Source organism: Plecotus auritus (genome assembly GCF_963455305.1).
Source record: "Plecotus auritus genome assembly, chromosome: 5".
Lineage (NCBI taxonomy): Eukaryota > Metazoa > Chordata > Mammalia > Chiroptera > Vespertilionidae > Plecotus > Plecotus auritus.
The window spans coordinates 135,050,958-135,075,963 of record NC_137776.1 but is presented as its reverse complement, the minus strand read 5'-3'; the positions used below and the strand labels follow the sequence as shown (position 1 = coordinate 135,075,963).

The 25,006-nt window shown below is 39.8% G+C and overlaps 1 protein-coding gene across 2 annotated transcripts in view; it reads right to left on the bottom strand.

Moving 5' to 3' along the window:
• Positions 1-5,764: 5,764 nt before the first annotated feature.
• The window catches only part of PLGRKT (plasminogen receptor with a C-terminal lysine), a 67,205-nt gene continuing 47,963 nt past the window's right edge, over positions 5,765-25,006 (bottom strand). For both annotated transcript variants that reach the window (XM_080669484.1, XM_080669485.1), the window contains one exon: positions 5,765-6,380. In XM_080669484.1, the coding sequence (XP_080525610.1) occupies positions 6,037-6,380 (344 nt within the window). In that variant the 3' untranslated portion in view covers positions 5,765-6,036. The remainder of the gene's footprint in view (positions 6,381-25,006) is intronic.

Genomic DNA, 25,006 nt, shown 5'->3' with positions numbered 1-25,006 from the left:
TATTGAGTGATTACCACATCAGGCTTGTACATGTTTTACCCTATCAATCCTTGTAGCAGTCATATTAAGTAGTACTGTAATTATCCCCATTTTATGGATGAGGGAGCTCGGACTTATAGAAGTTAAGAAATTTGCCAAAGATTACAGAGATGGTAAGCAGAAGAGGCCTGAGTCATTGAAAACAATGGGTCCTGGGGACTTGGGCATCCTCCCACAATCAAATCAAAATTACAGCTAAACTACAGAACAACCATCATTCAGAACCACATGAAATCTGGACAAACAGAAATCCTACAACTAAGGATTTAAAGAAAAAGCCACATCAAGACTGGTAGGAGGGACAGAAATGTGGAAAGGGGCTGGTCCCACACCCACATTTGGCAGATAAAAGTTGGGAGGGATATCTTGGCTATGAAAGTCCCCCCCTGAGAAGTGAGGAGTCCCAGTCACCCTTCCCACAGCCCAGGATTCCAGGAAGACAAGTCCTCATAACTTCTGCCTGTAAAAATCAGCAGGGATTTGGCTGAGAAAGCGGGCTGTTGGAGTCCCAGGCATTCCTATTAAAGGGTCCATATATGGACTTATTTTAACTCAGTTGCTCTGAGCTCCAGTATTGTGGCAGCAGCTCAAAAGGCATCAAGGCCATATAGGGAGAAACTGAGTTGTCTGGTATCAGAGTGAGAGCTTAAGGGTGGTTTTCTCCTGGGGCAGGTGCCATATCTGTCTCCATCAAACTGGCTATCACTGTTCACCCTACTCTGGTGATACACTGAGACCCTTCCCTGCCCAACTGGTAGACCTATCCAAGCTGTTTCCAATGTTTTTTTTTTCCATACAAATGGTCTATCTTGGTTTATGCTCCAGACTTTCCTAAAATCTCTCAAACAAGCAGCATCTGGCCTCAGTGCCCCATACCTCTTGCTAAGTGGCCCCAGGCCCAGCACTAGTGGTAGCCAGCCTTGGTTTGCAGCTTGACCTCTCCTGGGCACCTTTAAGCCCAGCACAAGTAGAAGCCACCTGCAGATTGCTTTGTTGCTCATAATAGACGGCCCCAGGCAGAACACACGTGGTGGCTGACCTTGGCCTGCACCTTCCAGGAGGCCCCAGAGCCAGCACACCCAGTGGACAGCTTCAGACCATGCTGGAGCACCATTCAACCACCTTCATGAGTAATACACTCAAGGGGTGGACTCATCAGTTACCAGAGTAAAATCTTAGATATTTCTTGTAGCAATATTTTTTTCTGATATATCTCCTAGGGCAAGGGAAACAAAAGAAAAAACAAACAAACAAATGGGGCTGCATCAAACTAAACATTTTTTCATAGCAAGAGAAATCATGAACAAAATGAAAAGATAACCCACAGAATAGGAAGACACATTCGCCAATGATACTTCTGATAAGGAGTTAATATTCCAAAATTTATGAAGAACTCAAACAACTCAACACCAAAAAATAAACAAAACCCCCCAAAATAATCCAATGTCAAAACAGGCAAAGAACCTGATTAGACACTTCTCCAAAGAAGATATACAGATGGCCAATATACATATGAAAAGATGCCAAATGTCACTAATTATCAGAGAAATGCAAATTAAAACCACAATGAGGTATTACCTCACACCTCTCAGAATGGCTATCATCAATCCACAAATGACAAGTGTTGGCGAGGATGTGGAGAAAAGGGAACCCTAGTGCACTGTTGGCCATAATGCAAATTGGTACAGCCACTATGGAAAACAGTGTAGAGTTTCCTCAAAAACTTAAAAATGTAACTGCTTTTTGACCCAGCTACTCTACTTCTGATATTATATCCAAAGAAAATTGAAACGCAGATTTGAAAGAATATATGCACCCCTGTGTTCATTGCAGTTCTATTTACAATAGCCAAGTTTGGAAGGAGCTCAAGTGCCCATCAGCAGATGAGTGAGAGAAAAAAAGTTGTGTTACATTTACACAATAGGAATACTGCTCAGCCATAACAAAGAAGAAAATCTTACCTTTCGTAATAGCATGGATGGACCTGGAAAGTATTATGCTGAGTGAGATAAACCATTTAGAAAAACACATGTACCACATGATTTCACTCATATGTGGGATTTAATGAACAAAAGTAAACTAACCATGTGGAGAGAGACTCATGGATACAGAGAACAGAATGGGTGAGAAGGTGAAGGGATTAAGCAAAGAAAAAAAGAAAGACTCATGAACACAGACAACAGTATAGTGATTGCCAAAGGGAAGGAGGCATGGGGGAGGTAGAAGAAGGTAAAGGGGTATAAATGGTGATGGAAGAAGACTTGACTTGGGGTGGTAAACACAATACAATATTCAGATGATGTATTATAGAATTGTAGACCTGGAACTTGTATAATTTTATTAACCAATGTCACCCCAATGAATTCAATTAAAACAACGAGGTACCTTTACACCTATTAGAATGACCAAAATCCAGAACACTGACAACACTTAATGCTGTGGAGGATCTGAGTAAGAGGAAGTCATTCATTGCTGCTGGTAATGTAAAATGGTACAGCCACTTTGAAAGACAGCTTAGAAGTTTTTGTGTTTGTTTGTTTGTTTCAGATTAGTCACTTTATTTTCTCTTTTCTGTGGTTGACAGAAGTATGATGCCATTCTAAAACAGTAGATTTTAGTAATAACATTTTTATTTATATATTTTTCAGCTATCAAATTTCTCAAAGACATCCAATATATACTTTATCATATTTAAAAAATATATTATTGATTTTAGAGAAAGGAAGGGAGAAGGAGAGATAGAAATGCCAATAAGAGAGAAACATGCACATTCCCTACTGGGGATGGAGCCTGCAACCTGGGCATATGCCCTGACTGAAAATCCATCCAGCGACCCCCTGGTTCATGGGATGATGCTCAACTAATTGAGCCACACTGGTCACACCATTCTATCACATTTTAAACATTATTTTCCCAACATTCTTCATGGAAGCTAAATAATAGATTTCATTAACCCCATTTTACAAATAATGAAATCTTATAAAGTATAACATACTGAATGCTAAAGAGAGCATGTTTTCATGAAGAGAAAATGTCTTAAAACTTTCTTCAACATTTCTCAAAATTACTGTCTATTACTCTTCTAGAAGTTTTTTTTTTAAAAAAAACTAAACATCCTCTTACCATATCTTCTAGCAATTATGTTTCTTGCTATTTACCCACATGAGTTGAAAACATGTCCACACAAAAACCTGCACATGAATGTTTTTATAGTAGCTCTGTTCATAATTGTCAAAACTTGAATGCAACCAAGATGAATGAATAAAAGAACTGTGGTACTTCCATGCCAGTGTTATTCAGTGCCATTAAGAAATGAGTCAAGCTTTGAAAAAACATGGAGAAATCTTGAGACATATTACTAAGTGAAAGAAGACAATCTGAAGAGGCTATATACTGTGTGATAACTAATGAGTTTCTGGGGAGGCAAAACTGTGGGGACAGTAAAAGAATTGGTGGCAGAGATTTGGGGGAATTTTAGGACAATGACATTGTCCTATATGGTACTATAAGAATGGATACAGGTCATTATACATTTCTCAAAATCAATGTACAACACCAGGTGTAAACTATGGGCTTTGGTTGACAACAATATGTCAATGTTGGTTATCAATTGTAACAAATGTACAAATATTGGGGGGTAGGGGAGTAGGTGCCCTGGAAAGGACGGGAATATATGGAAGCTTTCTGTACTTTTCACTCAGATTTTCTGTGAACCTAAAACTAGTCTAAAAACAAAGTCAATTAATTAAAAAATAGAATTTATAACACAAAGAGTGAGCCCTAATGTAAACTATAGACTTAAGTTAATAATAAAAATATAGCCTTACTGGCATGGCTCAGTGGTTGAGCATCAACTTATGAACCAGGAGGTCACAGTTCAATTCCCAGTTAGGGCACATGGCCCAGTTGCAGGCTTGATCCTCAATAGGGGTTGTACAGGAGGCAGCAATCAATGATTCTTTCTCATCATTGATGTTTCTATCTTTCTCTCCCTTCTTCTCTGAAATCAATTAAAAAAATTTTTTTAAAGTAGCTGTATCATCATAGGTGGAGAATACAGATTCTGGACCAGGAGTTCTGCCTCCAGGGTTTTTGTGGAGGAGCAGATGAGGGACATGGGCCAGGGCAGGGTCTGGGGAGATGCCTTCTGTGTCCAGGGATGTCTCTTTGTCCTGTCTGGGCTGTAAGTTTCCTGGTCACTGCCCTTGTTCTTTTGGGTTGGACTTTTCATTTCAGACAGAACTCTTCCTGGCTTTGTCCAAGATGTATTATGGCCGCTGAGGTTCTGCAGCCATTTATGAAGGTTTATAAGTTATCCTTGGTGAGGACTTAATCAAGCCTGGTTATTATTAATCATGTATGAGTACTTGAAATATGGGAATTACTGTCTTAAAACCTTTAAATTCTATTCACAGACATTTGGTGGAGGTTTACTTGGTATTTAAGTGAATTTGTCTAAAATTTCATGTCTATGTAAATTGAAGGAACTAGGTAAATACTAAAATGAAAGTTTGTTAATTTACTATTCTAACAGGTTTTCATATCAATTCACAGTTACTTTGTTATAGAAATGGTTTGTAAATTCTACAATCTATATATATAAAAGCCTAAGCGACTGTCCGACCATTCAACCATCCGACTGGTAGCTATGACGCGCACTGACCACCAGGGGGCAGACACTCAACGCAGGAGCTGCTGAGCTGCGGTGACTTGGCAGCTGCAGTTCTTGGGTGATGCACCCAGAACCAGAGAGAAAGGAGCCCGATTCCAGGGTGTGTTACCCGAGAACCGCCCTCTCACAATTGGGGACACCTTGGGGGATGTCGGAGAGCCAGTTTTGGCCCAATCCCTGCAGGCCAGGCTGAGGGACCCCACCGGTGCACAAATCCGTGCACTGGCCCTCTAGTAGTAAATATAAAGTACATTCCCCTGTTAAACCACTTCTTCTGTAATATAAATAAGGACACTGAGTTCCTTATTTTCTTATATATAGATATTTTTTGCCTTAAAAAAACATAATTTACTTTTTAGCTTCTTAGGCAGTAGAATTAAGGGAAGAACTCTAGTTTGAAAAATATTTAAGTTTATTTGGTCCCAAATGAATTAAATAGTGTCCAATCTTATTGTTTGCAATTGATAGTCCAATACAACACAAAAATCTTTAAAAATGTTGTCGAAAAGTCCCAAGTTTTGTGACTCTTTGAATATCTGATATGAGTTAATATCAATAAAAATATTTTGGTCCATTTTATGGACCTGTTAGTCATTATGTACACTGAATTATTTTTAATTTTGCTATTAAAATAATTTGTTTAATATTAAGTAGTGAAAGAACACTTGGATATTAAATCTTGAGGGAAAAATGGGTGACCGATCATAAGTTATCAAATACAAGTTTCAAAAATATACATCCATTCTTACTAATGCAAGACAGAGTTTTACTATCTAGTTAAAAAAATTTTTTTTAATATATTTTATTGATATTTTACAGAGAGGAAGGGAGAGGGATAGAGAGTTAGAAACATCGATGAGAGAGAAACATCGATCAGCTGCCTCCTGCACACCTCCCACCGGGGATGTGCCTGCAACCAAGGTACGTGCCCTTGACCGGAATCGAACCTGGGACCCTTCAGTCCGCAGGCCGACGCTCTATCCACTGAGCCAAACCGGTTTCGGCATCTAGTTAAAAATTTTTAAGTTGAGTTATTTGTGTGTGGTTGAAATGATAAAGATTTTATTGCCATTTTAAGTTATCAGCATTAAAAAGGCAATTAACTAAATTCCATTAATAAAAAAGACAAAATACTTTTTAGCATGAGAATATTTATTAACAGAAACTACAATAATGCAAGGAATATTTTCTTACACACAAAATTATAAACCCAAACACTAATAACGATTTCTCATATTCTAATAATCAGTGGGGTGACAGAGGCATAAATGAATGTCATTGCAAATACATGTGAACATTACGTGAAATGCACAATTAGTTTAATCTCAGCAGAAGACAGCCACCTCTTTTTTGGTACAGCCTACATTACAACACTTATTAGATAATAGGTAAGGGGCCTCTCTCTTTTTTAGGAAATGTTTAACTAAGCGTATGTTTTTTAATTCTGAAAGACTTTTGTTTTCTGCTTCACTTTGTCTCTGGAGACCATTTTTCTTAAATTCTTCAAAGTTAAGATTTATATCCTTTGATGAAGCTTGTTGTAGTAGCTCTTTCAATAATGTCCGCCTCTCAGCCAGTGTTGTCTTCAGTTCCTGTTGAGAAGTAGGAATGAATTCCATCCTCATATTTAAGGGTTCTGCATTCTTAGTGGTGGAAAATGGCATAATTTCTAAGTTAAAAAAAAGAGAGGGAGAAGAAAAAATTCTCATGTCAACGGACATCAGGAAAACTAAAAATTTGCATAGATATAAAGGAAAGCATTGCCTCAATAAAATTAAATATCAAAATAATCAGCAAGTATCCTGACATGTAAACAATTTAGTTCATATAGTTGGGCAGTATAAAATACTACAAATTTACCAAGGTTATAATGCTTTATTCCACTTGGACTGTCTGTTACTTCTCCTTATGTCCCCTTAATGCTTTCATCAAAGGCCTTCCCCTCTCCCCGACATAGCTGAAGTCATCTTGGTCATTAAAAACACTCAGTTTGACCACATATGATTTTCTTCCATTGCTAAGTAACCACTGAGTTATAATAACGCTTGAAGAGTATATTAGTTATTTTAAACTATCAAATATTCCATGGTGGAAAATTACTGCTTCAAGATAAAGTTAAAAAGGCAGAATTTTCAACTGTTCCAATCTCTTAGGGAGGTGAAACCTGTCCTTGACATCCTCATACATCTACTATTTAACGATTTCTCTTCTTCAGAATATTTACTCCAAATTGTAGCTGATCCCCTTGTGATTTTAATGCCCCTAGTATTTTTGACTAGAATTAAATAATTTAATTCTTAATCAGGTCTTTGTTCACATGTTAAGCACTTTTCCTACTCAACTCTTTTGTTCTCACGAATGGACTCAAGTTGCTGATGTACTATGTCTTTTGTCAAGCAGGAAATAACTACAGGGTCACCAGGAGAATTTTTGAGTTTGTTTTGCAGAAGGAAAGAATGTCTTCAAAGTAGCTGAGACCAGCTGTTGACACTCAGGAGTCTGATATGAAAAAGCATCATCTATGGCTAAAGATACACAGACTTCTCTCTCAGTTCCCTGGAACTCTCCTTCCCCTGTTCCCTAGTTACATAAAAACTCCCTACTTTTGCTTTTAGGGACAGATGGATTTGTGAGATCTTGCTCTCCCATCCTGTCACCTCAGCCAAATTGAATACACCTTTCTCTATCTCCAAGAACCAGTGTCTCAATGTTTTGGCCTACTAGCACATTAATACACACACCTGAATTTTGGGCGGTGATTCTGCAACAAAACCATTTAGCTGTCTGAAGGGCAAACTTCCTTTGGCCCTTGGTCCCTTGCAGTTTCTCCTGGAGGTGACAAGGCCCTTTTCTTTATCTTCAATCCCTTCTCTCACAAATGAATTTTAAGACCCAGTTCAAAGCTATGGGGCCCTGGCTGGTGTGGCTCAGTTGATTGAGTGTTGTCCCATGCACCGAGAGTTTGCCAGCTCCATTTTTGGTCAGGACACATGCCTGCCTTGGGGATGGGCTCAATCCCCAGTAGGGGGTGTGCAGGAGGCAACCAATCAGTGTTTCTCTCACTGATTGATATTTCTCTAACTCATCAATGTTTCTCTCTCTCCCTCTCCCTCTAAAATATCAGTAAAAGCATGTAAATAAAAGCAGTGGGAAGCTAGGCTCTCCCCTTTGGTGAAGTTTACAAAAAAAAATACATAAAACAAAACAGGAGGTTTTCAGTGGCATGGCATGGGCCATGGCCTAGCTTTTTTTTTTTTTTTTTTTTTTTTTTTTACAGAGGAAGAGAGTTGTTAAATCCAAGGCTTTCATGTCCACCTTTCCAGGACCCTATGGGAAGTCTCTTGAGTTCTGTGAGGTATGATAACCGGTTCATACCTCACTGCCCCATATCCTTTCAAGATGCCCTGTCCAGTTGCCCCAGCCAGCAGCAATCCTGCTCTCCAGGCCACAGACCTTGACTCTGGGGTCTAGCCCCAGTTTGCCCTGCCTTTTACAGGTCTTTGGGCAGTCTTATCTCCTCTGTGGCTATCCCCTTCTCCCCACCAAGTCTCCCTGGCTGCCAAGAGGTGAAGGGCATGCCTCTCAGATAAGACTGTTTACTGTTCCCATAGCTTTGCCTTGCTCTGGCAAGATCCCTGGTAAGACCCTTACTAGAAAAGCAAGTTATAAGGGAACAACCCAGATTTTTAGGCACCAGTAGCTCTCACCTGCAGATGGTCCAGATCTTGTCTTACGCTGCTTCCTCATATCCTCTGCCCAGATGTGAGTGCCGCAGACACGGATGAAGAAACGGACTAATTCGAGGTTGCACTTAGTAAAAACTTCCATGTCCTGGCCTTGGACCTCTCTGGGAAGTTGGCTCAGTAGCAGCCAACTTCCTAGCAGGTGGAACAAGAACAGGCGCAGCATCCTGGACCTTATCTCTCTTGCTCTGGGCATTTCAGCCTTTGTCTAGAGACTGCCGCTGCTGCCACCTACCAGCCTCTGCCAGTGTGCCAATCCTGGACTTCAGGATACTTTCCCTTGGTTCCACCAGGCTTTTATAGCTCTCAGTACCACTTAGACCTTGAGGCAATGGTCCAAGCTCCACCTCTGTCCCTACCCAGCTCCTTGTAATCCACTACCCCTAACCCTCTTCCCCAGTTCAAATTTATCTTTCCAGCCTTTCCTCCATTTGCCCATCTTTCTGTTCTTGACCCTCTTATAGTTGTATTTTTTACCCTCTTTCCTTATCCTCAAGCCATTTTGTATACTTAAGTAAAGCTAGTCAATATTTGAAGTATTTCCTTTATTATAAAGCTAGTCTGGCCATTACACTAAATTTATCAACAAAAATAAAATAGAAATTTCCCAGCTGGTGTTGCTTAGTGGTTGAGTGTCAACCTATGAACCAGGAAGTCACAGTTCAATTCCTGGTCAGGACACATGCCTGAGTTGTAGGCTCAATCTCCAGTGTGGGGCATGCAGGAGGCAGCTGATCAATGATTCTCTCATATCATTGATGTTTCTATCTCTGTCTCTCTTCCTTCCTCTCTGAATTCAATAAAAATATATTTTAAAAATAAATGAAATAGAAATTATTCATATTCTTACAACCTAGAGTTTCCCAGTATGAACATTTGCTGCATAACCTGTTGATCTAAATAAGATTATAGTTAGATTAATGAGTATAGTATGTGGTATATCAATCTATAAAAATATAATGAATGAAATTATAAGTTATTGACAAGAGTGGGAAAACTGATGAATTTTTATCTAAATTGCAGTAGAAACATTAAAATTCTCAATGCATCACTTTAGGCTTGCACAATATCTTAAGTTTGCCATGCACTTTCTCCACTGACTTTCCTCCAGTTCCTCTGGGAGGTGGTTTGATAGCAACCCAGTTTCTTGAATACTTTAATTTGATGTTGCATTTTATATTTCAGAGACTAGAGAACACACACACACACACACAGAAACAAACCATAAAAGGGAAAAAAAGCAGTAGAATCCCACAATTACAGGAAGAAAATTTTGATAGTACACGTTACAGCATAAAAATCACGTTGTTGTTTTTACTGTATCCTATGTTTGCTGTATTTGGTGAGGTAATTTTTTTTTCAGTGATACAAACCTTTTTATTTTATTTGGTTAGAAACATTCCCTGGATAACATATTAGGTAAAAGAGGGTTTGGTAGAAAAAACCAATAGTTGCATATGGAACAGTCCTTAAGCATATGACCTGGGAATCACATAGATCTCTTAAGCCAGTTTCAAAATACATCTTTCTTTCGAGGCACAGCAAAAATGCATCTGAAGATTTTATTTTTAAATAAGATACACATTGCTATGTAAAATAATTTTATATATACATGCAATTGGGATCTTTCTTTTGTCCACATTTCAAACTTAAACATTTAATTGTGAAATCTTCCCTTGGTATAGTATTGAAATACAGAATTAAAAAGATTATATAGTTTTGCCCTAGCCAATTTGGCTCAGTGGAAAGAGCTTCAGCCCGGGAACTGAAGGGTCCCGGGTTCAATTCCTATCAAGGGCATGTACCTTGGTTGCAGGCTCCTCGCTGGCCCAGGCCCTGGTTGGGGCACATGTGGGAGGCAACCAATTGATGTGTTTCTCTTACATTGATATTTCTCTCAGTCTTTCTCTCTCTTTCACTCTCTCTAAAACTCAATGGAAAAATATTCTCGGGTGAGGATTAAAAAAAAAAAAAGAGGTTACATAGTTTTTCTAATGGCCTTGGAGCCAGTATAATATATAACTATTAATGGTTTCAAAAAGAATACAGTAAGAAAATATATCAGGCCAACCAGAAATTTTTACATAGCCTTCTCTTTAGACGTTTTTAAAAGTAAGGATCTTTTCAAAATTTCAATAAAAACCTCTAGGCTAATAAAATAAGCAGTGGGTTTGGTAGGAAAAAATAAACACACACATATATATATATGTATAAAAGCCTAAGTGACCGTCAGACCATTTGACTGGTAGCTATGATGCGCAATGACCACCAGGGGGCAGACGCTCCAACCGGTAGCTATGACGTGCACTGACCACTAGGGGGCAGACACTCAATGCAGGAGCTTCCAAGCTGTGGTGACTTGGCAGCTGTAATTCTCAGGTGACACACCCGGAATCAGAGAGGAGGGAGCCCGATTCAGGGGTTTGTCACCCGAGAACTTCCCTCTCACAATCTGGGACCTCATGGGATGTAGGAGAGCCGGTTTCAGCCCAATTCCTGCAGGCCAGGCTGAGGGACCCCACCAGTGCACAAATCTGTGCACCAGGCCTCTAGTAAGTTAATAAGAAGCAAGGAATATGTATCTTAATATGCAAAAATAGTACATACACTGGCATATTTCTCTTTTGCTGTACCCAATATTTGGGATTATCATGAGCAGGGCCACAGGAAAGCTAGACCAGTCAAGCCTGATACTGTCTCTTCATAGCCATTCCACTCCCAGTTTGTATGATTTAGGCACCTGCCATGAGGGATATGTATGATAGAAAGTTATAACTTGTTGAAAAGTATGTTTGATGCTAGAGGCCCAGTGCACGAAATTTGTGCACGGGTAGGGTCCCTAAGCCTGGCCGGTGATCAGGGCCGACGGGGCCTTCTGGCTGCCGGCTGTGGCCTTCCTTCCCCGCTGCTGGCTGCCAACCAGGGCCTACCTTCATTCTGTGCTACCCTCTGGTGGTCATTGCACGTCATAGCTAGCGATTTCACTCCTGGTCTCCTGGTCGAACTCCCAAGGGGACACTTGGCGTATTAGGCTTTATATACTATCTAATAAAGATGGAATATGCAAATTGACTGTAACTCCATGACAAAGATGGTGGCGCCCACAGCCAATAAGGAGGGAATATGCAAATTGACATGACAAGGCAAGAGGTGGAAGGCGGCTCCAGGTGGAAGCGAAGGCAGAAAGGCGGCTCCGGGCCAGAGCGAAGGCGGTGCTGGCAGCCAGGGGAAGGAAGGCCTATTCTTGCATGAATCTTCATGCATCGGGCCTCTAATATATAAATAATTTTCTTATCCATTCAGCTTATTCCCAGGCAACTACTCCCCCACTTAAGTCCACTGAATTAAGTTCTAGAGATATTTAACTGGAAGTCCAGGAGCACAAAGTACTTTGCCATTATAAAGATAGGTCAGGGAGGGTGAGGAGCAAGAATATGATGGAAGATTTTCGGAATAATTCCATTGAATGTTTTACTTAACAATCCCAAAAAATTGATAAAATTGAAATTCCTGAATATACCAGTCTTCAGCATGAATGTGGTATGCAATACTTTAAAAAGTCTTGTAAAGAGCTAATATAAGGATGTGCTAATTAATATGGTGGAAAACAAATGTGTATTATGGAAAAGGAAATATGTTTTGTAACTTGTCTAAGGTTTTAGCCAGTTTTAAAAAATTTAAATTTATTGGGGTGACATTGGTTAATGACATTATATGTTCACCACTCTAAGTCTAATCTTTATCTCTCACCATATATTTGACCCTCTTTACTCTTTTTATTCTCTCCCCATTCTTCCATTCTTCTTTCTCTCTGGTAATCACCCTTCTGTTGTATGTGTCTATGAGTTTGTTTTTTGTTCATTTGTTGCTTTCTGTTTTATATCTCATGTAAGAATGAAATCACGTTTTTTTCCTTTTCTGTCTGACTTATTTGGCTTAACATGATACTCTCAAGATTCATCCATATTGTTGCAAATGACAGTATTTCATCTTTTCTTATTCTAGCAAATGTTTTATTTTTTTCATTTTTTAAAAGTAATTTTTTATTGTTAAAAGTATTACATATATCCCCCTTTCTCCCCATCGTCCCTTCTAGCCTGCCCCTGTTTCCCTGCCCCAGGCCTTCACTACCCTATTGTCTGTGTCCATGGTTAAGCATGTATGCATACAAGTTCATTGATTGATCTCTTCCCACACACGAACCCACCCACCCACCTTTGCCTTCCCTCTGAGATTCCACAGTCTATTCCATGCTTCTATGTCTCTGGATCTATTTTGTTTATCAGTTTATTTTGTTCTTTAGATTCCACATATGTGTGAGATCATGTGATATTTGTCTTTTTCTGACTGGCTTATTTCACTTAAGATGATACTCCCAGGTCCCTCCATGCTGTCTCAAAGGGAAGAGATCCTTCTTTCTTACTGCTGTATAGTATTTCATGGTGTAAATGTACCACAGTTTTTATTCACTCATCCACTGATGGGTACATGGGCTATTTCCAGATCTTAGCTATTGTAAATTGCCCTGCTATGAATATAGGGGAGCATATATTCTTTCTGATTGGTATTTCAGGTTTCTTAGGTTAAATACCTAGAAGTGAGATCACTGGGTCAAATTGCAGTTCCATATTTAATTTTTTGAGGAAGCTCCATACTGTTTTCCATAATGGTGTAGCAGTCTGCATTCTCACCACCAGTGTAGTAGGGTTCCCTTTTCTCTATACACTCTCCAGCACTTGTCATTTATTGATTTGTTGATGGTAGCCATTCTGACAGGTCTGAGGTGATACCTCATTATCGTTTTAATTTGCATCTCTCTGATGATCAGTGACTGAGCATTTTTTCATATGTCTTTTGGCCATCTGTATGTCCACTTTGGAGAAGTGTCTAGGTCCTTTGCTCATTTTTAAATTGGATTGTTTGTCTTCCTTTTGTTAAGTTGCTTGAGTTCCTTATATATTTTGCATATTAACCCTTTATCAGATGTGTCTTTGCCAAATACTTTCTCCCATACAGTGGGCTCCATTTTCGTTTTGTTGATAGTTTTTTTTGTTTTTTTTGTTTGTTTGTTTGTTTTGCTGTGAGGAAATCCTTATTTTGATAATCCCATTTATTTATTTTCCCCTTAGTTTCCTTTGCCCTAGGGAGATGTATCAGTAAACACATTGCTATGAGAGATGTCTGAGATTTTGCTGCCTATGGTTTCTTCTAAGATTTTTATGGTTTCACGACTTATAAGTAAATCTTTTATCCATCTTGAGTTTACTCTTCTGTAAGTTGGTGGTCTAGTTTCTTTTTTTTTAGCATGTATTTGTCCAGTTTTCCCAATAGCATTTATTGAAGAGACTGTCTTGACTCCACTGTATGTTCTTGCCTCCTTTGTCAAATATTAATTGAGCATAATGGTCTGGGTTGATTTCTGGGGTCTCTGTTCTGTTCCATTGATATATGTGCCTGTTCTTGTGCCAGTACCAGGGTGTTTTGATTACAGTCGCTTTGTAGTATAACTTGATATCTGGTATTGTGATCCCTTCAATTTTGTTCTTTTTTCTGGAGATGACTGCAGCTATTTGGGGTCTTTTTTAGTTCCATATAAATTTTTGGAGTATTTGTTCTAGATCTGTGAATATGCCATTGGTATTTTAATAGGGATTGCATTGAATCTGTAGATTGCCTTGGGTAGTATGGACATTTTAATGATGTTAATTCTACTAATCCATGAACATGGTATATTCTTTTATTTGTTTATATCCTCCTCTATCTCTTTTTCAATGTCCTGTAGTGTTATGAGTACAAGTCTTTTAACTCCTTGGTTAAGTTTATTCCTAAGTATCTTAATTTCCTTGTTGCAATGGTAAATGGGATTGTTTGCTTAGTTTCTCTTTCTGAGAATTCAGTGTTGATGTATAAAAATGCCATAGGTTTTTGGGTGCTAATTTTGTATCCTGATACATTGCCAAATTCATTTATTAAATCTAGTAGTTTTTTAGTGGAGTCTTTAGAATTTTCTATGTACAATATCATATCATCTGCAAATAATGAGAGTTTTACTTCCTCCTTTCCGATTTGGATGCCTTTAATTTGTTCTTCTTGTCTAATTGCTATGGCTAGGACTTCTAGTACTATGTTGAATAAAAGTGGTCAAAGCTGACATCCCTGTCTTGTTCCTGTTCTTAAAGGAAATGGTTTTAGTTTTTCCCCATTGAGTATAATGTTTGCTGTAGATTTGTCATATATGGCCTTTATTATGTTGAGATATGATCCCCCTATTTTAACTTCGCTGAGAATTTTTATCAAAAATGGGTGTTGGATTTTGTCAAATGCTTTTTCTGCATCTATTGATATGATCATGTGATTTTTGTCTTTCAATTTGTTTATGTGATGTATCACGTTTATTGATTTGTGAATATTGTACTAGCCTTGCATCCCTGGAATAAATCCTACTTGGTCATGGTGTATGATCTTTTTAATATATTGCTGGATCTGATTTGCTAATATTTTGCTGAGGTTTTTAGCATCTATGTTCCCCAGGGATATTGGTCTGTAGTTCTCTTTCTTTGTACTGTCCTTATCTGGTTTTGGAATTAGGATAATGCTGGCCTCAAAAAAAGAGCTTGGAAATGTTCCTTCCTCTTGGATTTTTTGGAATAGTTTGAGGAGGATAGGTGCTAGTTGTTCTTTGAAGGTTTGTTAAAACTACCCTGTGAAGCCTTCCAGACCAGGGCTTTTATTTGCTGGGAATTTTTTTTTTATTACTGCTTCTATTTTATCAGTTGTTATTGGCCTATTCAGGTTTTCTGATTCTTCCTGACTCAGTTTTGGTAGATTGTATTTTTTTAAGGAATTTGTCCATTTCATCCACATTGTCCAGCTTGTTGGCATATAGTTGTTCATAGAATTTTCTTATAATCCTTTGTATTTCTGTGGTGTCAAGTTGTTACTTCACTGCTTTCATATCTGATTTTATTTATTTGGGTCCTCTCTCTTTGTTTCTTGATGAGTCTGGCTAATGGTTCATCAATCTTCTTTATCTTTCCCAAGAACCAGCTCTTGGTTTCTTTTTTTTTTCTTTTAGTCTCTGTGTCATTTATATCTGCTCTAATCTTTATTATTTCCTCCTTTCTACTTACCCTTGGCATTTCTTGTTGTTTTTTTTCTAATTCTTTAAGTTGTAGGGGGTAAATAGTTCATTATTAATTTTTATTGTTTTTTTTTGTTTGTTTTTTTTTGAGGTAGGTCTATAGTGCTATGAACTTGCTCTCAAGACTGCTTTTGCCGTGTCCCAGAGATTTTGGATTGTTGTGTGTTCAATTTCATTTTTTTCCAGGAAGTTTTTTTATTTCTTTCTTGATCTCATTGGTAACCCATTCATTGTTTAACAACATGCTATTTAGCCTCCAGGTGTTTCAATGTTCTGAGTGTTTTTACTGTAGTTGATTTATAATTTCATTCCATTGTGATATGAGAAGATGCTTGATATGATTTCAGTCTACTTGAACTTGAAGAGACTTATTTTATGTCCTAACATGTGGTCTATCTTTGAGAATGATCCATGTGCACTTGAGAAGAATGTATATTCTGCTACTTTGGGGTGAAATGTTCTATAAATGTCAATTAAATCCATCTGGTCTAATGTGTCATTTAGAGTCTCTATTTCCTTGTTAATTTTTTGTCTGGAAGATCTATCCAGTGAAGTCAGCAGGGTTTTAAAGTCCCCCTACTCTGACTGTATTGCTGTCAATCTCTCTTCAAGTGCTCTAGAAATTTTATTATATATTTAGGTGCTCCTATATTGGGAGCATATGTGTTTACCAGGTTTATATCTGCTTGATGGATTGATCCCTTTAGGATTATGTAGTGACCTTTATAGTCTCTTGTGATGGCCTTCATTTTGAAGTCTATTTTGTCAAATATGAGTATTGCTAACCCAGCTTTTTTTTCATTTCCATTTGCATGGAAATTTTCCCCCCCTCTCTTCACTCTCATCCTGCATGAGTCTTTTGTTATTAGGTAGGTCTCTGTAGACAGTATATAAGTAGGTCATTTTTTAAAAATATATATTCAGCTACCCTATGTCTTTTGATTGGAACATTTAATCCATTTACATTTAAGGTTATTATTGATAGGTACTTATTTATTGCCATTTTAATTCTTTATGCAGTCCCTTTAGCATTTCTTGTAGTGCTGGTTTTGTGGTGATAAATTCCTTTAGTCCTTTTTTTTTTTTTTTTTTTTTTTTTGGTCTGGAAAGCTCTTTATTTCACCATCTATTTTGAACAATAGCCTTATTGATATAGTAATATTGGTTTCAGATCCTTGCTTTTCATTACCTTGAATACTTCATGCCATTTCCTTCTGGCCTGTAGAGTTTCTGATGAGAAATCATCTGACAGCCTTATGGGAGCTCCTTTGTAGGTAACAAATTGCTGTTCTCTTGCTGCCTTTAAGATTTTCTCTTTGTCTTTAATTTTTGGCATTTTTATTATGATGTATCTGGGCATGGGCCTGTTTGGGTTCTTCTTGCTTGGGAGTCTCTGTGTCTCCTGAACTTTGGTGACATTTTTCTTCACCAGGTTCTGCCATTATTTCTTCAAACACATTCTCTATTCCTTGTTCATTTTCTTCCCCTTCTGGCAGGCCTATTATGTGAATATTGTTACATTTCATGTTGTCCCACAGCTCCCTTAAGCTGTCCTCCTGTTTATTAATTATTTTTTCTTTTTGGTTCTCTGAGTGACTTTTTCTACCCTGTCTTCTAATTCACTGATCTGATTCTCGGCTTCCCCTAATCTGCTGTGTATTCCTTCCACTGTGTTCTTTATTAGTGCTATGCTATTTTTTATAGTTACTATATCTTTTTTTTCATGCTGTTGAGCATCTTTGCCACCATTATTCTGAACTCTTATGTCTGATAAATTTCTTATCTCCATTTCATTTAGCTCTTCCTCTGGAGAATTCTATTATTCTTTCATTTGGGGACTTTTTTGTCTCCCCATTTTGGTTGCCTGTTTGGGGTTTGTTTCTATGTAGTAGGTAGATCTCCTACGACTCCAAATCTCTAGTGCAGGACAGTGTCAGACACTGTTTGTGACTGGTCCTTAGAACCCTATTTGGAGCTATCAGCAATTCATAGCTTGTGACTACATCTGCTGGGGCTGGGTGCCTTTAGAAAGGACCAAGATGTGCACCAAGGTCTGCTTTTTCTAGCTCTGGGCCTGGGATTAGAACAGGCAAAGACTCAAAGCCTCCAGAGACCCAGCTATGCCTGCAGTCCCAGAGACACTGAGACTTGATTAGTCTCAGGCTATCACTCATAGGGTGGAGCAACTGCCTTCCCCCCCAGGCATAAACTGCCTGGGTAGCAAAGGTCCCTGGAGAAAGATTTCCTCTGTAGCATGAGAGAATGACTCAGCACAGGAAACCAGCGTGGATGCCCTCCATGCTCCAACCCCAGAGCCCCTATTCCTGGCTTTTGCTTACACAGCTCCAGTCCACTCTGCCCTCCCTCTGCCAGAGCCCAAGGTGAGTGGCTGCACACAAAATTTTGTGCATTGGCCCTTTAAGAGGGTGCCTGCATTTCCAGCTGTCTCTCGCTGGTCAGAAGCAACCCTGATGCTTTTCACAGCCTGATGTTATGTGGGTACCTTTCTCAGTTCTGGTGCTCTGGGCTGGGGAACCCTGCTTGGGGTTTAAACACCAGAGTTCTCAGTGGGAACTCCCCACAGGTGAGATATCATTTCGGAACTTCAGCTGCTATCTTTGGGAGCCCAGTCAGCCCTTCAAGCCTCTGCACTTCCTATCAGTCTCTATGCAGTCTCCACTTTCTATTCTAGGTTATCAGAGTTCTCTCCAGCTAGTCTTCCGTTGATTTTTCAGGGTGGTTCTTCTGTATTTTAAGTTGTATTTCCAGTTTGGTCCTAGGAGAGTGTCAGTGTAGCTTCCACTTACTCTGCCACCATTTTGGAATCCTAGCCAATGTTTTTATGGAAACACACTAGAGGCCCAGTGCATGAAATTCATGCATGGGGGGGTGTGTCCCTCAGCCCAGCCTGCACCCTCTCCAATCTGGGACATCCCTCTCACAATCCAGGACTGCTGACTCCCAACTGCTCGCCTGCCCGCCTTCCTGATTGCCCCTAACCACTTCTGCCTGCCAGCCTGATCACCCCCTAACCATTACCCTGCCAGCCTGATTGATGCCTAACTGCTCCCCTGCCAGCCTGATTGCCCCTAAATGCCCTCCCCTGCAGGCCTGGTCACCCCTAACTGCCCTCCCCTGCAGGCCTGGTCCTCCCCAACTGCTCTCCCCTGCTGGCCATCTTGTGGTGGCCATCTTGTGTCTACATGGGGGCAGCCATCTTTGATCGTATGGGAGCAGCCATCTTGTGTGTTGGAGTGATGGTCAATCTGCATATTACTCTTTTATTAGATAGGATAGAGGCCTGGTGCACAGGTGGGGGCTGGCTAGTTTGCCCTGAACGGTGTCCTGGATCAGAGTGGGGGTTCCCTTGGGGTGTGGGGTGGCCTGGGCAAGGAGCCTGTGGTGGTTTTCAGGCCGGCCATGCCCCCTGGCGACCCAAGTGGAGGCCCTGGTATCTGGGATTTATTTATCTCCTATAATTGAAACTTTGCAGCCTTGAGCTGAGGCCAGGGCAGGCCAGGGCGGGAGGGAAGCTTGGCTTTCTCCATTGCCAGGGGCAACCCAAGCCTCCTGCTCTCTCCAGCTCCATGGCTGCTGCCATTTTTGTTGGGATTTATTTATCTTCTATAATTGAAACTTTGTAGCCTTGAGCGGAGGCCAGGGCCAGTGAGAGCGGATGGGAAGCTTGGCTTCCTCCATCGCCAGGGGCGACCCAAGCCTCCTGCTTGCTCCAGCTCTGTGGTCACCACCATATTTGTTGGGTTAATTTGCATACTCACTCCTGATTGGCTGGTGGGCGTGGCTTGTGGGCATAGCGGAGGTATGGTCAATTTGCATGTTTCTCTTTTATTAGATAGGATTATTCTGCTTCAATCTTGTAAAAATGGCATAATGAAAAATTAGTACAGAGATGTTCAGTAATGAATATAGAACCTACTTTATTTCTTCTTTCTTAACTTTCAAGAATAGTCAAGCTTGCTTATTTTGCAAGGATATCAATTGTCACTTATAATCTGCATATATTTGAAGAGATTAACAAATTATATTTAATATTTACTTGTACCTGGCTTAATATACTAACCTTGAAACATCTCAGAATAATCCTTACAAGTGTTTTCAAACAATTTTAAGCACTTGTTAGCATGCCAGAATGACATTTTAAAGCTTTAGAAAAACATACAATTCTGTTGATTTTCAAGAGGTATTATTTTTATACTAACAAGTTTGAACATAAATTTCCTTTCTCATAAAACGAAGTTTAATTCTTTTTTTATAGGTATGATTGGAGATTATATATATATATATATATATATATATATATATATATATATATATATATATATATATATATATTAAAGTAAGGGGGTGTTGACTTTAAACAAATAGATAGCCAGATAGTTCTCCAGCAAAATAGGTTTACTATTTGGAAGGAACAAGTAATTGCAATTCAGGACATGTAATCTAATAGCATACCACACACTTCGCCATGAATGAAGTCCAGAGAAACAATGAAGAGAAATACTCTTGCAGAATTTGAAGGGGCTGTTGTAAATGAAGAGTTCATTAGAGGAAACAAAGTTGGAAGGATAGTGACTTTTCAGTAGCTGAGTTATGGCAATCTTTCATCAGCTGAGCAGTTACTGGGCAAGGAGGGATCTTCCCTCCTCCAGCTTAGGTAGTAAAGTAATATCACTTCCTGTTGGAGATGCAAGGTAGTCCCTTCTCGTTGGGGTCAGTAATGTGCTGTTAAGTGACTTGGGCATGAGCATTTTCTCTTATAGCCCCTGACTCCATTATAAATGAGTTTTTTGTTTATTAATTTTCACAGGGGATACCCAAAAGCATTTGACAAAGGATCATTCTGAACTAAGCTGACTGGTGGAGAAGAAAAATTGTTAAGTGTCTAGGGAAAGTTGTGTATATCTGTATGATTATGAGTTCTCTTCATCTGTGATTCTGTGGTTTTGATCATGTGATTTATGAACTTTGGATGAGGGTGTTCTTCCTTATATTTAGTGTGTGTAGAATACCTTCTTCTCACTTATTCCCAGAGATTGAGTCTATTAGATTTAATAATCAGTTGTTTTGAATGCCTAGAACTACTTTCCTAAAAGGTACAATTTCTTCCAGAACACTGTATTTTCCTGCTTTCAGGTTTTCTTATCCACAGGCCCAGATATCTCACATTCTAGATTTTTCTAGGATAGCCCTGATTTCAATTTTATTCTTTTCAGTAAATACCATTTGTTTAATGCATAACTAAATATTAGTTGAATTTATACCATTTTGTGTGTGAAGTGTAATCTAAATGAACCAATGAAATATGGCCCCTCATCACATCACTTATTCTTAGTTTTAGTTCTCAAGTATGTTCATTGAAATCAGTAATTTTTATTGAGAAATAAGATATACAATCAGCTGCTTAACAGAGAAGGGTTTGCCATCAGCTATCAGTTTCTCCTTTGTAAAATAAAATTCATTAATTTATAGAGTAGAATGAACATAGCAATAGACAGGGGATATGCTTTGGAGGATGTCAGTAAACATAGAACAATAACATTAGAAAATGTTGAATGCTTATTATCCGCTGAACATTTTATCTGCGTTATCTCATTTTTATCTCTCTCAGCAGTGCTCTGAGCTGAGTAATGTCAGTATTACCAAAGTACAAATGAGGTGATAGAGAAATGGTGATTCAGACACATGTTTAAGTCTAGTGAGTGGTGAAGTGAGGGTTTAAACTGAGACTGTTTCTACAGAGCTTGGGCTCTTAACACTTGGATATCAAACATAGTTTGCTGAGAAATTTTACAAACATGATTTCATTTTGCCTACATAACAGTCATGTTGCAAAGATATTTACCCCATTTTATAGATAATACTCAGAATGCTTTGCCAGAGATCACACAATTAGTGAGAGTTTGTGGTGGGACTCAAGCAAAGACTTCAGATATCAAGTTCAGTGTCTTTTTTTAATCACATGAAAGTTTCATGTCTCCTTAGTGCCTACTGAGCAGTCAGCACAGCAATGACATATAGTCAATTTTCAAAATCAAATCAATAATTTTAATTTTTATAGTTATCATATGCACATATGTAATACAAACCTTCATCCTTTGAGGATGAATGGCACATTTTATGACTCTTTATACACTTACGGCAAATCAACAAGTTTAAAATATTAGTTCTAAAATCCTGCCTTAATTAGGATCCCTGTAGAGATATGTGGACTCTTCCTGTCTACCCTTTGAAAATTTGAGGCTTGATAAATAAGTTAATAAAAAGAATAGAACGTAAAGAAAAATATCTACTTACTAAATAAGTAGCCACTATGGAAAACAATATGGAGTTACCTCAAAAAATTTAAAATAGAGCTGCCTTATGACCCAGCAATTCTAATTCTGGGACTATAGCTGAAGAAACCTGAAACATAATTCAAAAGAACACCTGCATCCCTATGTTCATTGCAGCATTATTTACAATAGCCAAGATTTGGAAGCAGCCCAAATGTTCATCAGTAGATGAGTGAATAAAAATGCTGTGGTACATTTACACAATGGAGTACTATTCAACCATTAAAAAAAAAAGGAACTCTTACCTTTTTGTGACAGTATGGATGGACCTAGAGAATATTATGCTAAGTGAAATAAGCCAATCAGAGAAAGACAGTTGCCATATGATTTCACTTATATGTGGAATCTAATGAACAAAATAAACAAACTAAAAATAAGCAGACTTATAGATACAGAAAACAGACTGACAGATATCAGAAGGGACAGGTTTGGAGTGGGCAGGTTGAAAAGGTAAAGGGATTACGAAAAAAACTCATAGACACAGACAACATTATGGGGATTACAAGAAGGAAAAGAGTGGTGGGGAGAAGTAGAAAAGGGTAAAGAGGGGATAAATGGAGATGGAAAAAGACTTCACTGTGAATGGTGAACACACTATACAATGTACAGATGATGTATTATAGTATTGTACACTTGAAACCTATATAATTTTATTAATTAACTAGAGGCCCGGTGCACGAAATTCGTGCACTGGAGGGGGGTGTCCCTCAGCCCAGTCTGCACCCTCTCCAATCTGGGACCCCTCACAATCCAGAACTGCTGGCTCCCAACCCTCACCTGCCTGCCTGCCTGATTGCCCCTAACTGCTTCTGCCTGCCAGCCTGATCACCCCCTACCCACTCCCCTGCCAGCCTGATCGATGACTAACTGCTCCCCGGCCAGCCCCATTGTCCCTAACTGCCCTCCCCTGCCATCCTGGTCACACATAACTGCCCTCCCCTAGCAATCTGGTTGCCCCTAACTGTCCTCCCCTCCGGGCCTGGTCGCCCCCAACTGCCCTCCCCTGCTGGCCCAGTCACCCTTAACTGCCCTCCCCTGACGGCCTAGTCCCCCACCCAACTGTCCTCTCCTGCAGGCCTGGTCCCCCCCAACTGCCCTCCCCTGCAGGCCTGGGTCCCCCCAACTGTCCTCCACTGCAGGCCTGGTCCCCCCTCCCAACTGCCCTTTCCTGCAGGCCTGATCCCCCCCAACTGCCCTCCCCTGCAGGCCTGGTCCCCCCAACTGCCCTCCCTTGCAGTCCTGGTCCTCCCAACTGCCCTCCTCTGCCAGCCCGGTTACCCCTAACTGCCCTCCCTGCTTGCCTGATCGCCCACAACTGCCCTCCCCTGCAGGCCTGGTTGCCCCCAACTGCCCTCCCCTGCTGGCCCAGTCACCCTTAACTGCCCTCCCCTGCCGGCCCGGTCCCCCCCAACTGCCCTCCCCTGCCGGCCTGGTCCCCCCCAACTGCCCTCCCCTGCAGGCCTGGTCCCCCCAACTGCCCTCCTTGCAGTCCTGGTCCCCCCAACTGCCCTCCTCTGCCAGCCCGGTTACCCCAAACTGCCCTCCCTGCTTGCCTGGTCTCCCCCAACTGCCCTCCTCTGCCAGCCTGGTCACCCCCAACTGCCCTCCCCTGCTGGTCTGGTCAACTCTAACTGCCCACAACTGCCCTCCCCTGCAGACCATCTTGTGGCAGCCATCTTATGTCCACATGGGGGCGGCCATCTTGTGTCTTGGAGTGACGGTCAATTTGCATATTACTCCTTTATTAGATAGGATGTCACCCCAATAAATTGAATAAAAATTAAAAAAATAAAATAAGGGTTACTTGAACACACAAAAATAAAAATTTTGTTTAAAAAATTCTAAATATATGTATTAGATGACAAATATTAAAATTCAGTTATTTTACTTTTTCTTTTCCCTTCTATTCTGAATAATTTCTTGCTAAATCCATTCATTTGGGCAGGACAAAGGATGTATCCATGCTGGCAGGTGTAGGGGAAGGCTCTGGTGGTTCCCATGGGGGTGTTGTAATCTGAGAAGAGTGAGGAAGGCATCCACACTGGAGCAGGGAGGAAGGGAATGTGACCCCAGTGAGACATGTGTGAGCCTGAACTGGTTAAGAAAGACTTTTGCTGGTTGGTGCAGGCTAGTGGTGTTAGCATTTGAATGGGATGAGGAATATATTTAACTATGTGATGGGTGGCCAGCATGAGTGGTTGGAGCTCAAGCAAGGTGAGGAGGAGGATCGGTGTAGCAGGGCTTTTCAGCACAGAGTGTTGACACCCAAGCAGGCTGAGAAATGCCTTAGAAATCCTGATGGAAAGTCATTAACAACCAGGAATTCTGTACCCGGCCAATTTATCAATCAAGTGTAAGAAGAGAAAGTTATTTTTAGATATATAAGGTCTCAACATTTTTATTTTCCATTCAGTCTTTGTCACAAAGCTAAGGAGGGATGAGTTCCAGCAAATGAGGGAGCACAACATAGAATATAGGAAACAAAAGATCCAACCCCAGTATAAGAAGAAAGGACCTTCCCCCTCCATCATGGTGGTGAAGGGAAAACTCAGGAGGAGAGAGCTGCCTTTTAGATGTAGGGGAAAAAAAACCCCACAAAAAACAGTACAGGTGAGAACAGGTCAGAAGCCTCCAATTTTTTTTTTTCAAGAAGGTATTGATAAAATACCTGATGTGAATGGATGTCTTTGGAGGAGATTTAAAAACCAACAAAGAATTTGAGGTTAATGAAGTTATAAAGAACATTAAGCACATAAAACAACAAAAGACTTACTAATTCTAGAGAAATCAGGAAGCTGAGCAAAAAAGGGAAGTAATTATACTTTACTATATGACACAGTTGTGAACAGTGTTTGCATCATCATTATAATGTAAACAATGAATATTGATCCAACCAAAATGATCGCATAACATTATTGAAAGGATGGAAATAGATGCATGTGGTGGTGGCTGTTGGGGTTGGGGGAGTTAAGAGAGCTAATTCTTTATTATCTTTATGATATGTCAAGAAATAATATATTTTTGAAACATTAAGAAGTAGCTACACCGGAATGTTACT